The sequence below is a fragment of the Erpetoichthys calabaricus genome, chromosome 4, assembly GCF_900747795.2.
Source record: "Erpetoichthys calabaricus chromosome 4, fErpCal1.3, whole genome shotgun sequence".
Classification (NCBI taxonomy): domain Eukaryota; kingdom Metazoa; phylum Chordata; class Cladistia; order Polypteriformes; family Polypteridae; genus Erpetoichthys; species Erpetoichthys calabaricus.
Window position 1 is genome coordinate 276957325 of NC_041397.2, and position 15573 is coordinate 276972897.

General features: G+C 38.2%; 1 protein-coding gene across 2 annotated transcripts in view; it reads left to right on the forward strand.

Annotated features, from left to right (window-relative positions):
* egfl6 (EGF-like-domain, multiple 6) overlaps nt 1-15573 on the forward strand; it is a 108965-nt gene that overhangs the window by 39109 nt on the left and 54283 nt on the right. For both annotated transcript variants that reach the window (XM_051927223.1, XM_028800831.2), the window contains exons 3-7: nt 2353-2445; nt 3372-3491; nt 11405-11524; nt 11942-12076; nt 14487-14609. In XM_051927223.1, coding sequence (XP_051783183.1) covers nt 2353-2445; nt 3372-3491; nt 11405-11524; nt 11942-12076; nt 14487-14609 — 591 coding nt within the window. The remainder of the gene's footprint in view (nt 1-2352; nt 2446-3371; nt 3492-11404; nt 11525-11941; nt 12077-14486; nt 14610-15573) is intronic.

Sequence of the window (15573 nt, forward strand, 5' to 3'; positions counted from 1 at the left end):
CTGGGCTGTGGCTGGCTTATGCTCATGGAAAGTCAGATGCTTGTCCCAATGCCACTCCAGCATTGTCCTGGCTGTGTTCTTCAGGTCAGTGTTGTGCTGAATGGTGAACCGTCACCCCAGTCTGATGTGATGTGATCTCTGGAGCAGGTTCTCTTCAAGGACCTCTCGGTATTTGGCTGCATTCATCCTTTGCTGAATTCTGACCAGTCTCTCTGTCCCTACCACTGAGAAGCACTCCCACAGCAGGATGCTGCCACCACGATCCTTTACCATAAGGGTGGTATTAGGCAGGTAGTGAATTGTGCCTAGTTTTTGCTAGACATAGTGCTGCCCACAAAGTTTGATTTTTTTTCTCATCAGACCAGAGAATTTTCTCTCAGAGTCCATAGCGAATATCATATGCCTTTTACTGAAGAACCAATCTATCATAAATGCCTGATTGATTGAGTGCTGCTGAATGGTCATCCTTCTGACATGTTCTTCTATTTCAGCAGAGGATTTCTGAAGCTCTATTAGAGTGACCATTGTGGTCTTGGTCACCTCCATGACAAAGCCCCTTCTTGCCTAGTTAGTAAATTTGGCCAGACGACCAACTCTAGGATGAATCCTGGTGGTTCCAAACTTCTTCCATTTCATAATTATTGAAACCATTGTACTCTTGGAAACACCCAAAGCTTTAGAAATGGTTTTATAGCCTTGTCTGATCTATGCCTCACCACAGTTTTATCATGGAGGTCTACAAAGAGTTCCTTGGATTTGACTGCTTGGTTTTTGTCCTGACATGCAGTGTGAATTGCGGGACTTTATATACACAGAGGTATGTGCTTTTCTAAATGATGCCTAACAAATTCAGTTTGCTACGGATGGACTGCAATCAAGTTCAAAACACATCTCGAGAATCAAAGCAAACAGGATTTACCTGACCACCATCTGGAGACTACAGCAAAGGATCTAAATACTTACGTTTATGAATGAGAGATTTCAGTTTTTGATTTTAATACATTTGCACACCTCCTTGAAAACATGTTTTCACTTTGTCATTAAGGGTTATTAAGTGTAAATTGATGGACAAAAATGGCAAATATATCCATTTATAATAAAATTTGCAACACAAAATAAATGTGCGGAAAGTGAAGGAGTCTAAATATTTTCTGAATCCATTGTATGTATGTCTGTGAGTGCACACTTGTGTTTATTTCCTCTTGGGAAGTAACAAAGTATACCAAGTCAAAAATCAAAATAGATAGATAGATAGATAGATAGATAGATAGATAGATAGATAGATAGATAGATAGATAGATAGATAGATAGATAGATAGATAGATAGATAGATAGATAGATAGATAGATAGATAGATAGATAGATGGTATAGTAGGCAAGACAGAGGAATAGATGGATAGATAGAGAGATGGTATAGTAGGGTAGATAGATAGATAGATAGATAGATAGATAGATAGATAGATAGATAGATAGATAGATAGATAGATAGATAGATAGATAGATAGATAGATAGATAGATAGATAGATAGATAGATAGATAGATAGATAGATAGATAGATTACTACCCGTAGGATACAATCAGTAAACTGGACATACCATTTTGAACTACAATCCCCTTAGTGTCCAAAGAGAAACTATACTTGTCTCCTTGTAGAACCTTTCAGGGGGACAATACTAGAAGATGTGGTGTTCTTACCACCATCGTGCCTTTCTTGGCCATGTTTAACGTCTCCTGAACATGCAATGGTTTCTCAGATGCAGGTTCTGGACTTGAGATGTATGGTTTCTTCCTAATTGGAGAAGAGGAGAAAATTTTAGGCATCTGGGGGTTCTTACACTCTCCCCAGTAGTCCTAAGATTCTAGTCACAGCAGGTCACATATCTTGGCAGTTATTTCTGACTAACCACATCTTTGGTTGCTTTTTCTAACAAATGTATCTTTCCAACAAGAAAGTACACTTATTTTGAATGAACAAGTTCATTCATTTTTAAGTTATATCATTTACACAGCACCAACAGCAGGCTAAAATGTAAAATATCCTGTAGAAATTGTTAGAAAATAGCAGATAGGTTATAAAGGAAAAATCAAGCATGCATCAGGAACAGATGGTAAGCAGACTTTTATAAGCCAACAACCTGCACAGCCAGACCTAAGGAGATTGGCGTAGCTAAAGAAGGTAGATAGTTTTTTTCTCCTTAAGGATTCAGCCTGTGACCTACATGCTCTGATGCATGTGAACTGTTATTTTTCTTTTTTCTGACACATGCTAAATGAAATGTCAGCTGTCAGTATGGTTACTAACACAAAAGGGTGACAGGTATTTATCTGCTTTCTTTTTCTACTATTTCCAGCTCTTTGTCAACATGGCTGCAAGTATGGCGAATGTGTTGGCCCAAACAAATGTAAATGCTTCCTTGGATTTACTGGGAAAACTTGCAATCAAGGTTGGTTACCAAGAAATTGCTTTTTCGTTTTCTTTGTAAAGGCTTGATATTCTGATAAATGCACAGCAAACATTAGGGATCTTCTGTTTATTAAAGGCCCATACTGCATGCATGCAAAACAAACCCCCCATTCCCTCAAACCTGATCTGGCTCCTTGGTAAACCGGAGGGCTGTAACAACTAATCAATGTCATTAATAACTGTTCATGATGCAAACTGTTGCCAACAAATATTATTATTGATTTGTTGCCTTGTTACTTACTATGTGCATCATTTCATGGAAGTAACAATAATCACATTTTGAGATATGGCAAGGATGTCCTCTTCAGGATGTGGTATCTCATTGCTCCTTACTCACGAATCTCTCTGCACTTTCTCAACCTCCCCTCAGCTGCACAGATTCTCCTCAATACATCTTCTGGCGGGATGGTTCCCTAAGCTCCTTTCCTCCACTAAAGGCTGTACTCACTCTCTCTTAACACTGAACTGCCAGACCCCATATAGTAGTTGCATGTTGTTGACGGACACTTTGAAAAGAAAAAACTCTCATTTCTTTATGGGACAGTCACTGTCACTCCAGGTGGCTGATCCCAGTCCACCAGTAAATGCTTTGTCTATACATGTAGCCCAAATAAGTTTGGAACCTGGGCTGTGTGATGTCTTTGGGGGTCAGTTACTAGGCTGACTTACTAGTTTTGCTAAAGGAGCAGTCCTTGATTGGCCTTAACAAGAAGAGAAAATGCTGAGTTAGCTGAGTAAATTCATCCTTTCTTGACACAGGGGGTTCCAAGTTTGAGTCATTGGTCATTTTACTTCAGCATAATTTTTGCTTTTTTTGTAATGAGGGCCTTACAGTTAGTTTAATGTGTACAAAACAGTAATCGGGAACTGTTAATGCATCCAACGCTATTATGTCTTTTTGCTCAGATCTCAATGAATGTGGGCTGAAACCACGTCCCTGTGAACACAGGTGCATGAACACACATGGGAGCTATAAATGTTACTGCCTGAACGGCTACATGCTCATGCCTGACGGATCCTGTGCTAGTAAGTATGTCGCATACTCTATAGAACCTTTTCAGTTTTCTGTTATTTAGCACAATTTGTAACTTAATTCCTCAGCTCCTCTATGGCATCAACATTCGACTTGGTCTTTACAGGTCCAGTGCTTTCACACTCAATAAATTACCACCAGCATACTTTAAAAATGATTTGACTGTCAGGAGGAAATATTACAAATTTGACACGATTCATTGCCATTCCTTTGAGTTGGGCTATGCACAGCCACTGTTAAGCTGCAGTTTGTAATGAAGTTCAGGAGAGAAGATTGCTTTTCGTCTGTAAAAATGCAATTTAGTACATAGAGGGTGTAATGCAATCTGTTCTTGGCATGAACAGTCTTTCATGTGGTGTTGATTTACATTAAAAATTACAAATTGACCCTCCCTTATCATGGCCATTCCCTAACCCCTATCCCTTTCAGGTAGAGACAAAACGCTGAATAATGTGGTCTTAAAAAAGTAGGAATGGGGTGCCAGTCACTATAAAGAAATACAATCATTTGCTTAACTTTGTACTTATTTATTTTCAGTATTTGTTTGATTCATTTAAAACAAATGAATAGAGGGGAGTGGTGGTGCTGCTGTTAGCCTTGCTATCTCTTTGTAGAATTAATATGGGTGAGTCATTCCCGGACAGTCATTCATGCTCAACAAATTACTAGTAGAGTCATCTTTTCAAATAATAAAGTATAGACCCTATGCACAGGATTTCACATCCTTTAAAAAACAATCTTCCTACCATTTCAATTTGAATGGCGTTAGATTTGTTCCTCAAAGCCTGGCCATACATGACCAAAGAAGCAGCTTTTTCTTTCAACAGCTGGATTTGTCATCTCTTCTTGATGCCAGAGGATGACATTAAAGCTGGTTGATTGAAAATGAATGACTGTCCAGGAATGACAGCCTTGATGTTGCTCCAGGAATAACAGACACTCAACAGTATCAGATGGACGACCGCCTGAGACCTCCAGACTTGAAATCAAACCCTGGCCCAGTCTCTGGCTATGTGCAATTTGAGAGTTGTAGCGATCCCTCCATTTTTATTTCATCATTAAGTGCCAGTTCTAAGTTGTCCATTCTGTGGGTGTCTGTATGTACAGTATATGTGAAGGTACCCTAGTTGCCCCATACATGATTGGCTCCTTTCATCAGGCAAACTGAAGTCACTCCAACAGTCAGTCAAAGGAATGAAATTAGCAGGGAGATAAATAAAGCAAAGGTCCACTGTGGTTAGCACTGCTTCCTTATGGGTCCTGTGTCCTGGTGTCAAGTCCACGCACTGTCATTGTCCGTGTGGTCTGCACATTCTTTCAGTGTCTGCATTGGTTTTTTCCCATTTTGGCTTTCCTACCACAACCCCAAAAATGTGCAGGTTACATTAACTGATATCTTCATACTTGAAATGGGCCCTGCGATGGACTGGCCCCATGTCCACAGCTGTTTTTCTAATGCATTGCACCAATGGTATCAGGATAGACTTTAACTCCTATATAGCCTAAAATAGAAATAGCTGTTTTTATAAAATCATTAAGCATCTAAACTAGTCCAGAAATTTACTGTACCAGTATTAAATGTTACTTAATAAAAAAAGATAGTAATCTCCTTCAAGAAGAAGAGCAGAGTGTAGTAGGAAGCCTCTTACTGATAATAGGCTGATAATAGAAGGTGTCAAAGAAGAGACAAGTGAGCCCCAAAAAGAGTTGGGGTAGCCACCCGTATATTGTTTCCTGGCTGCAAAAGAGTGAATTGTTGTGTACATTTGAGTCCAGAACACAACTGTCTTGATAAGACAAAGGTGGCAGTTTTAAAAGAGAGGACAGGTAGTGATGTCATCAGGGCTGGAACCAGGCATAGCGTCTTTAGGGCCAGAACCAGAAGTGATGTCATCGACCCCAGAACTGGAAGTGACATCATCAGGGGCGGAAAATGGAAATGCCTGATATCAAATTTCATAAATGTGATATAAAATTGACAAAATATGATGTGAGTTTAATGTATATTAATGTCATTATTATATTAGCATTTAAGCTCTCATATCAAATTTCAAAGCGTGATATCAAATTTTAAAACCTTGATATCAAATTTCAAAAGCTAGATATCATATTTTAAAAGCATGACATCAAATTTCAAAACCTCAATATCAAATTTAAAAGCTTAATATCAAAATTGAAATGTTGATATCAAAAGCATAATATCAAATTTTAAACACTTGATATCAAACTCAAAAGCTTGATATCAAGTTTTTAAAAGCATGACATCAAATTTTATAAATCAAATTACATAGACGTGGTATCAGAATGACAGAATACAATGTGAGAGTTTCAAATGCATATATACTAGCATCTATGCTATCATATCAAATTTCAAAAGAGCAATATTAAATTTTAAAAACTAGATATGAAATTTCAAAAGCGCAATATCAAATTTTAAACACTTGATATCGAATGTTAAAAGCATGATATCAAATTTCAAAAGCTTGATATCAGATTTTAAAAGCGTGATATGGAATAGTAAGCCCTATATCTTTGCACCCGTCCCTAAACCACGAATATGTCCTGGTATAGTCAAAGATTTCTGGACATTATACCACAGAAGGTCTTCTATCGGTCCGCAAAAAATAAATAAAAAAACAGAAGGATCTACTATTTAAATGTGTTCTTTATTGTCAGACTACAAGTGTAACTTATATGCCGCTCACCTGTATTGTTAAATTGTTCCGATATTACGATAGTCTCACTTATATTTCATATTGTAGCGGGCGGCTGCTGTGCCCGCCAATGCCAAATGCCAAAAGCCTTTTGCTTATTATGTTATTCTTTTATAGCATAGTCACTCACCATTGGCTGGAATTCTTTTGCAACTTTGCAGTTTTGACATTTTTATTGTCACTGAAGTTGCTTATTTGCATGATGGAATGCCTGCACATACTGTACTATATCTGACAAATCCTATGACAATGTAAGAAAAAAAAATTGTTCTCCTTCTTTCAGAGTATGAACGTGCAATTTTATGCTTGCACAAAGCAATTTTGGCACAAGTGGGCTGTAGGCTTAGGATTCAGTAACAAATGGTAGCCAGTGAAATGTGTGCTTCCTTTTATACAAAAGAAGAAAAAGTAACTCAAAAGGATGGCACAGTTTGTAATGTGTTATATTTTATAATTAGTAAATATATCACCAGTAATGGCAGACTGCACGATAATGTGCAGTGAATGCACTTGGCTTGAGCATTCCTAGTTTTCATCCTCTTACTCTGTACGTTTAGCATTCATTTGCTCAGAGGTTGATGTCCTTGCTGCTTCAGCTCGTTTTCGGCCCACGTCTTCTCTTCTTCCATCGGCATCTTTTCACGTTAAAACTGATTAAGTCAGTTTTTGTGTTGCAATTACTTAGTACTTTTTTCTTAACTTTTCACTTAAGCTGGCACTTAAGTCTTCAATCTGCCTCAAGAATGATTTAAGATATGAAGAGGTAGGGGAAGTGATGGTGACAGTGGTAGGGATGAGAACGGCACCCATATGCATGCGCTGCACGTCCGCCTTGCTGGCCACTGCTGAGAGTTGTTTCCGCAATAAAATAAAATAGTAGTAAAAATCAACACCCCAAAAGTGGACAGTAGAGGTCACGTAGTATATGTGTGCCAAATTTCACGTCAATAGGTCAAATGGTTTGCGAGCTACAGGTGATTTAAAATCCTGGACAGACAAATGGACAGCCACGTTAGCGTATTATGTAAGAAGATATTTAGTTACTTTTTTGTGAGTAAGGTAACTTAGTTATGTTAGTAACTTAGAAACGTTCTCCAACACTGATTACTTTTATTATTATTATTATTCTGCGGTGGGTTGGCACCCTGCCCGGGATTGGTTCCTGCCTTGTGTCCTGTGTTGGCTGGGATTGGCTCCAGCAGACCCCCGTGACCCAGTGTTTGGATTCAGCGGGTTGGAAAATGGATGGATGGATGGATTATTATTATTTGTTTATCATAACAATTTGCTGCTGGCTGCTGAGAATCTAAGTTTTAACCAGGCACTTTGCAGAGAATGTGAGCGGTTCCCATCAGTGTAGTTCTTGGGTTGCTGATCTCGATCTCCAGATCTTTAAATCTGCTCTGCTTTTCTGCTTCTTTGAGTTTAATGTTGTTATCATCTGAGACTGCTACATGGATCAGCAGGCATTGCTTTTCCTTATTATGATGGACCACCATAGTGGGATAGTCAGCTGCAATTGTACAATCAGTTTGTACTGCCATGCCCCACATGATGGTGAAGTCTCTGATTTTGACAACAGCCCTTGGCATTTGCTAGTGCCATTTCTCAGGCATTTGTCCTCCAAGGACATCATAGATTGTGATGCTTTACATATTCTGTATAACCCAGACCTTCACTCCAGGAAATGGTATGACTGATCCTCTCTTCAGCTTACCTGCACATTTTGCTCTTGCTGTCAACCGGCTGTTTCAAGATGTTCCACTGCTGGCACTTGGTGTCGAGTGGCTGGTCCTGAGCTATGATAATTAGACTTTCCATTTTGCCTTAAGCCTGGGACTGTTCAGACCTGCCACACTTTCATTCCTGTCCAGGAATGGTCTGTCAAGACTGTGGTAGAGCTGGTCATGCAGCAGCTTTTTTATCAGCAGGTGGATCTTCTTGACTTCAGTGTTGGTCAGGAGTCTTAGCTTCATCACAGATTAGTGACTGTGCTGCACTGGCAAGAACTTGCCCTTGATTTCCTTTGCCTCTAATATGAAGAAGTATTTTGCTCTGCTGGTCAAATGGATCTTCACGAGCTTGGTGAACTTATGTCTGCCGAACTTGGTGTAGTTGCTCAAGCCAATGATGACACTGTTGTATGTAGACGCAAGTTTGACAACTCTGCAGCCATCATCCAACTTCGATATAGATTATCATTATTATTGTTATGTATTTAGCACGTACCCTTATCCAAGGTACCTGTACTATGATTAATATGGATTGGTCTTTATGGCTCAGTATAAAGCAGATAATTACCATTAATAGTAGTAGTGGTAATAATATGTGTACAAAGTATAATGAAATTAATACTTGCATTTCTGACCAACAAGCAACACCTTACCACTCTCTGGTGCCTTAGGTGAATAGGCGTGTTAAGCTTGTTGGACTGAATGTGGCCTGTTATCTTCAAAGTTATTCTAAGGGCCCTAAAAAGACAAGAAATGTGTAAAGCCAAAACAAATAAAGTACAGAGTACGGTCTAAACAAAGGGTAAAATGAAGTACAAAGGCGTCAAAAGAAAATAACAATTCTGTACACACTCAGGACCTTCCTTGACTTATCTTGAACCCCCTAACTATCAAAGGGTTAGTTTATCAACTATAATCTTGCCCAAGGCACTCTGCTGCTCACTTCCTTACTCAATGACTATACTTTCTGGCCTCTCATCTTCAATCATATTGGACATTTTGTTTATTCTCTCCCCCTAACTCTGCTCTGGCCTCCCTCTCTATGGGGAGGCACCTATGAATCCTGGGACATTTCCTGGTAAGCCAGAGCCTTCACACTAGATAGTCTAACCCTATGGCCTACATTGTAATGTAACCAAGAGGTTGTAATCCCTCAATCTTACAATATGTCAGAATTTTATTAATTCATTAACGTACAGAATGCAATGTAGTACCACAAAGTAATGTTTGGCACTTTGTGTCCAGAGAGAACTAGTGGGAGGAATGGGTTAAGGTGAGGGAGGGAGAGAAAAACATGAAGCTGAAAGTTGTTTAGTACTTTAAAGGTAGGGAAGGGAGGTGAAAGGAGACCTCTTCTTCCTCCAAACTTTCTTGAACGGACTAGCTCCAAAGTAAGCTGTAGGTTAACCCATGGCGGTCACAGATTACCATCCTCTCCATTCTAAACATGGGGCCAATCCTGGTATTGGAAGATGGAGTTTTGACCTTCCCTGTGCCATCCATCATTTGTATTCCTACTATAAACTGGATGTCTCCAGTGGATGATAGTCTGAGACACCTGTTATGTATGTTCATGACCTTAGTTCCTCAAATCTACTACACACCACTATAAGATGCATAAGTGAGCAGGAAGTTAACAAGAAATGGAAAACAAATCATAATTTGATGATAGTATGCCAAGATCAGCTGATTGTTAAATAGGGGCCAAGAGAGCAAGAAGTGACGGAAAGCTCAGACTCAGTGGACTCAGGGAAACACCATGTTTCGGTGGGCGAGACTGAAATCTGACACCTTAACCACTAGGCTACAGGTTTAAAAATACAAAGACATAAGATCTAACATGCCAACAGTTGGTTTTAAAATGTACTTGAATTATGATTGATGGAATTTCAGGGGTAAACTTAGGCATTGAGTTCAACAGTGCAAACAAAGGGATTTGGGGATAGAAAGAAGGACCCATCTCAGAGGAATATGAAAAGGAGTACTGGGAATAAATCAGAAGACAGGCTGTTATGTGCATTTAGCAAGGTGTTGATACAAATATTAGGTCTTTGATAGTGAGTGCATATGCAAAAATAAAACACAAGGTTTGACTGTCAAAAATGTTTATCATCCAGTCACTACAAAGGAGTGGGATAGAGGATTGGGTGGGAGTAGTTGCTGGACTATATTGTAATAACAATAAAAAATTCATAACATACAGTAAAAATATGTGTAAAGAATAAAGAATATAAGCAATACAGGTAGAAGTGCATGTTTAGGGTGTGGTGTGCAAGTTGGTTAAAAAACTGTCTCAAACACAGCAAGAAAAGAGTTATGATGAGGGGAATTCTTTCAAAATAAAGTGATGTTAAAGTGGTGTCCCTCAGGGATTAGTGCTGGCACTGCTGCTCTTTTTAATATGCATAAATGTTCTAAAGAAGAATATAATCATTAAACTAGCAAAGTATGCAAATGATACCAAACTGGTGGAAGAGCAGATAATACAGAATAAGCTAAATTGTTACAGAGGGTCTTGGACAAACATACAGGCTTGGACAGATATGTGGCAGATGAAATTTCATGTAAGTAAATGTAAAGTATTACGCGTAGCAAGTAGAAATGTTAGATTTGAATACACAGAGGGAGGTCTGAACTTTGAAGTGCACCTTACATAAGGACCTAAGCATCACAGTGGACTCATCACCATCTACATCCAGATGGTGTACAGAAGCAATCAAAAATCTGATAGGATATTATGTTTTAAAAGCATGGTGTATAGAGAACTAGTAAAGGGAGGTTATGCTTAAGTTATATAACACACTGGTGAGTCCACACTTGGAGTACTGTGTTCAAGTTTGGGCTCCATAGTACAAAAAAGGCATAGCAGTGCTAGAAAAAGTCCAGAGAAGAGCGACTAGGCTGATTCTGGGACTAACAGATGTCAACTCTGAGGAGAGATGGAAGAAGGTGAACCTTTTCAGTTTAAACAAACTGCAACTAAAAGTAATTTGTACAATTGATCCAGGTTGTTACTTCAAAGTAAATTCTGCAATAAGAACCTCAGATATGGTTGTAAACTTGTTAAGGGCAGATTTCTCACAAATGTTAAAAAGACTTTCTTCAGACAAATAGGATAAATAATCAAGTATTGTGGCAAAAAAGCAGGGCTTTAGGGACCTTCAACTCTTGACTTAATGTTATTTTGTATAATCTAGGTCAATAGAATGGATGAGCTTGATGGGGTGAATGTCCTGTTCTCGTGACAAAATTTTCAAATGTTCCGTAGACAATAGAATGTAGAATATAATGTAGAGCATAAGAGGCCTAGTCTTAATTCTGATGCCAACTTTCCTGTCCCAGGGACTTGCATGCTGCTCTGATGATAAAACTAATACTTAGTGAAATCCCAGTAATGGCCATGATGACCTTAACTGCAATACCTGTACTACAGTATCCTATGTCTGGTTTAACCTGCAGATTCAAGGACATGTTCAATGGCTCACTGTCAATATGGCTGTGAAGAAACCAAAGGGGAGGTCCGATGCCTTTGTCCATCAACAGGTCTACAGCTTGGACCAGATGGCAGAACTTGTGTTGGTGAGTGACTTAGAAATTAAATGAACATTTGGAATATTAGGTGAAAACCAACTCAGAGTTTTGGGCCTGAATAGGCCAGAGCCTGCCAGTAAAGTCTGGGGTCAGGCTACCTGGGATGAAGCCTATCTTAAGCAGGCTAGTTAGGACTCTGGCCTGGTTCTGTGGGTCTCTTGAAAGCCTCACATCCTTTCACTATTTTGTGCGCTGCTCATAATAACACTGTCTCCAAAGCTTATAAAAATTAGGTGGGCTTAGATAAAGGTTTGTCTGCAGGAATATTATGTTTTTCTACATCTTTTATGAGTTATTGTACAGTATGTAATGTACCTTATACAGCAATGTGTTATAAACAGTTTTCATAAATATGATTTCTGTATTAAATCTTCCCTCTGTCTCTCTCACATGATTCCCTTGCAGATGTTGATGAATGTGCAACAGGCAAAGCTCTTTGCCCCCATAACAGAAGATGTGTGAACACATTTGGTAGTTACTATTGCAAGTGCCAGATAGGATATGACCTTAAGTATGTCGATGGCAGATATGACTGTGTAGGTAAGGTTTAAAGATATTCTCACTGGGGAATATCACACCTCATTTGACTGGATGTAAAGTACTGCTTTCAGAATATTAAACCTTGTACTCAATCTGTTTACTTGATATATTCCTCCATCTATACTTTTCTCTACCTACATTTCCAGGATGGATTTGTGGATACCTGATATCCTGATATATTTTTAACACAAATGTGTCAACAGTTTTGTGTTAGCTGCTTAGTTTGTTCCCTCACTATAATGATTTTATTATCACTTTAGGTAACATAATATAACAAAATATTCTAAAACGCTTAATCAAGTTGACATTGCAGTTTGTGAATCTTATATTGGCTGGCTAAGATTGCAAATGATACCAAACCTGGTGGAAGAGCAAATGATGCAGAGCTGGCTAACTTGTTGCAGAGGATCCTGGACAGCATATAGGCTTGGGTAGATTTGTGGCAGAAGTAATTTTATTTAAGTTAATGTTAAGTATTACATATGGGAAGTAAACATGTTGGATTTGAATACACAATGAGATGTCTCAAACTTGAAATTACACCTTATGAGAAGGATTTAGTAGTCATAGTGGACTCAACACTATTTACAGAAATGATCAAGGCAGCTGATATGATGTTAGGGTACATATCGCAATGTGTGGGGGACAAGTCAGGGAAGGTTATGCTTAAGTTATGTAGTGCATTGGTGAGGCCTCACCAGGAGTACCGCATACAGTTTTTACTAGGATGATTCTGGGACTAAAATGTATGAAATAAGAAGGAGGTGAACCTTTTCATTTTTAGCAAATGGAGAATCAGAGGCAACATAATCAAATCATTTAAAAGTTTAGTGCAGTGGATCCCAGCTGTTATTTTGAAATAAATTCTTCAACACGTACATGGAGAAATGGTTGGAAACTTGTTAATGGCAGATTATGCACACATATTAGAAAGTGTCTCGTCTCACAAAGTTCCATAAAAACATGGAATACATTACCAAGTAGTGTGGAAAATAGTAGGACTTTTAGGACCTTCAGATTTCACAATTTGTTTCTTTATGTACTCCAGCCACAGAATGAATCCTTTGACGGATGTCAGGACTGGTTCCTGTTTTGTGCTTAGTCCCCATGACTCTGTCACAGAAAAGAAAACAAATTGAAAATACAAAAGGATAAACTATTTGTCTTGTGAACAGAGATCTATCTATCTATCTATCTATCTATCTATCTATCTATCTATCTATCTATCTATCTATCTATCTATCTATCTATCTATCTATCTATCTATCTATCTATCTTAATGTTATGTACTGGGGCTTACTGATAAAACTACCATATTCATTAAAAATCAATGAACTTATTGAATCAAAATATGTATAATATCTTGTTAGACAGGTAGATTTACAGGTAAATGCAACCAATGTGTGGTTGTCAGAAATGTATTGCCAAGTTACAAGTGGCCTGCTCTGACTAGAACCTTAGGGAGCCCTGCAGAGACTACTGGAGTGAGTTTCAGAACCCCAGATAACTAAAAGCCTCTTATCTTCCCTAATTGAGAAAGAAATGTACATCTGAAGTCAAAAGTTGCATCCGAGAAAACATTATATGTACTAGTGACATTAAAGCCAGCCAAGAAGGGCAAGATGGCACTAAGAACTTCACCTCTTTTGGTTATGCCCTATGGAGAGTTATAAAATGAGACACGTGTAGTTCCTGTTTGAATATTTAGGGGACAGGAGCTAAATGGAGAAAAACAGAACCTCAGCCTCATATAAGTTTATTACTTAGAACAATTCTGATGATTTTTTTTTCTAATAAAAAAATATGACTGGAGTTCAGTACTGGGCTTTCAGTTTTCTTGCTGTATCCTACTGGTGATAATATATATTTGCAGTGCACCATCTGTTTATGTATTTTGTATTGCATGTTGTAATAAAACACATTGCATTTGTTATTCCAATAGATGGCACATCACAAACATTTGTTCAAATAAAAGGTAAAACTATTAATATTTGTGATGTGCCATCTGTTGAAATGACAAATGTGATGCATATGTCTCTGTTATATGCCATTTGGTATGAGATTCATAAAAGCAGTGTTAATGTCTGTGACGTGCCATCTGTTGGAATGACAAATGCAATGCATTTTATTACTACAAATGTTTGTGATGCACCATCTGTTGGAATGACACAGATGCACAGGTACACAGACACACAGACACTTATTCTTTTATTAAGGTGGATGAAACATCAGCACTGATACAGCCATCTTTAACATTCCCTTTTTTTTTGCAGCATTTTCAAATTTCACCATCTCAGCCCTTAGTGGTTTGACATCCAAATTTAAAACTGTAATATGGGGCAGCAAATTTTATATCTATTTCACTTTTTGGTTTAAAGTAAAACATTAAAAAATATGTTTTTGCTTACAGATATGGATGAATGTGCTGGTGGCACCCACAAGTGCAGTCCTCATGCAGCCTGTCTGAATACTCCAGGATCATACAAATGTAAATGCAAACAAGGCTTCAGGGGAAGTGGATTTGAATGTTCCGGTATGTACTGCAGCTCACTGAAAAAAAATGCATGAAACAAAAAAATTGCCCTGAATGTTTTGTAGCAGAATATTTTCAATGCTAGTAAGTTATTATCTAGTTGTTTGAACACACTCATAGGATCATTTGATTTATTTGCTACACTGCTCCTTTGTCTGCATACAGCTCTCTCTGACAACTTCAACAGTCTTGCATCAATGACACACTACAGCATGTGTCCCCAGTTTGTACTATTTCCATGCTGCACTTGTATTCATGTTTTTATTACTTTAATGACGTTATCATCCCTTGAAAACCTTTTCCCTCAGAAGTGATTTATGGTGGAAATTTGATTGATCCTTCTTCTGCTGCCAACAATTCAACAATAAACTGTTGTTTAAAACATCCATTAACCATACATCATGCATTGTGTGCACCAACTGAACATACATCAGGTATTGGATTATTCCATGGCATTGCATTACCCAGCCAAACATTTCAAATTAGACACAAAATAAGTTATAGACATTTTCGATGATGTGAAGTATAGAAACTGATGCAGGTTGTATTGATGAAACATCTACAGTGAACATCTTTTGATAGATAGATAGATAGATAGATAGATAGATAGATAGATAGATAGATAGATAGATAGATAGATAGATAGATAGATAGATAGATAGATAGATAGATAGATAGATAGATAGATAGATACTTTATTAATCCCAGGGGGAAATTCACATACTCCAGCAGCAAAAAATATTAAATTAAAGAGTAATAAAAAATGCAGGTAAAAAACAGACAATAACTTGAATAATGTTCAACGTTTACCCCCTCTGGTGGAATTGAAGAGTCGCATAGTTTGGGGGAAGAATGATAGATAGATAGATAGATAGATCTGCGGTGGGCTGGTGCCCTGCCCAGGGTTTGTTTCCTGCCTTGCGCCCTGTGTTGGCTGGGATTGACTCCAGCAGAACTCCGTGAC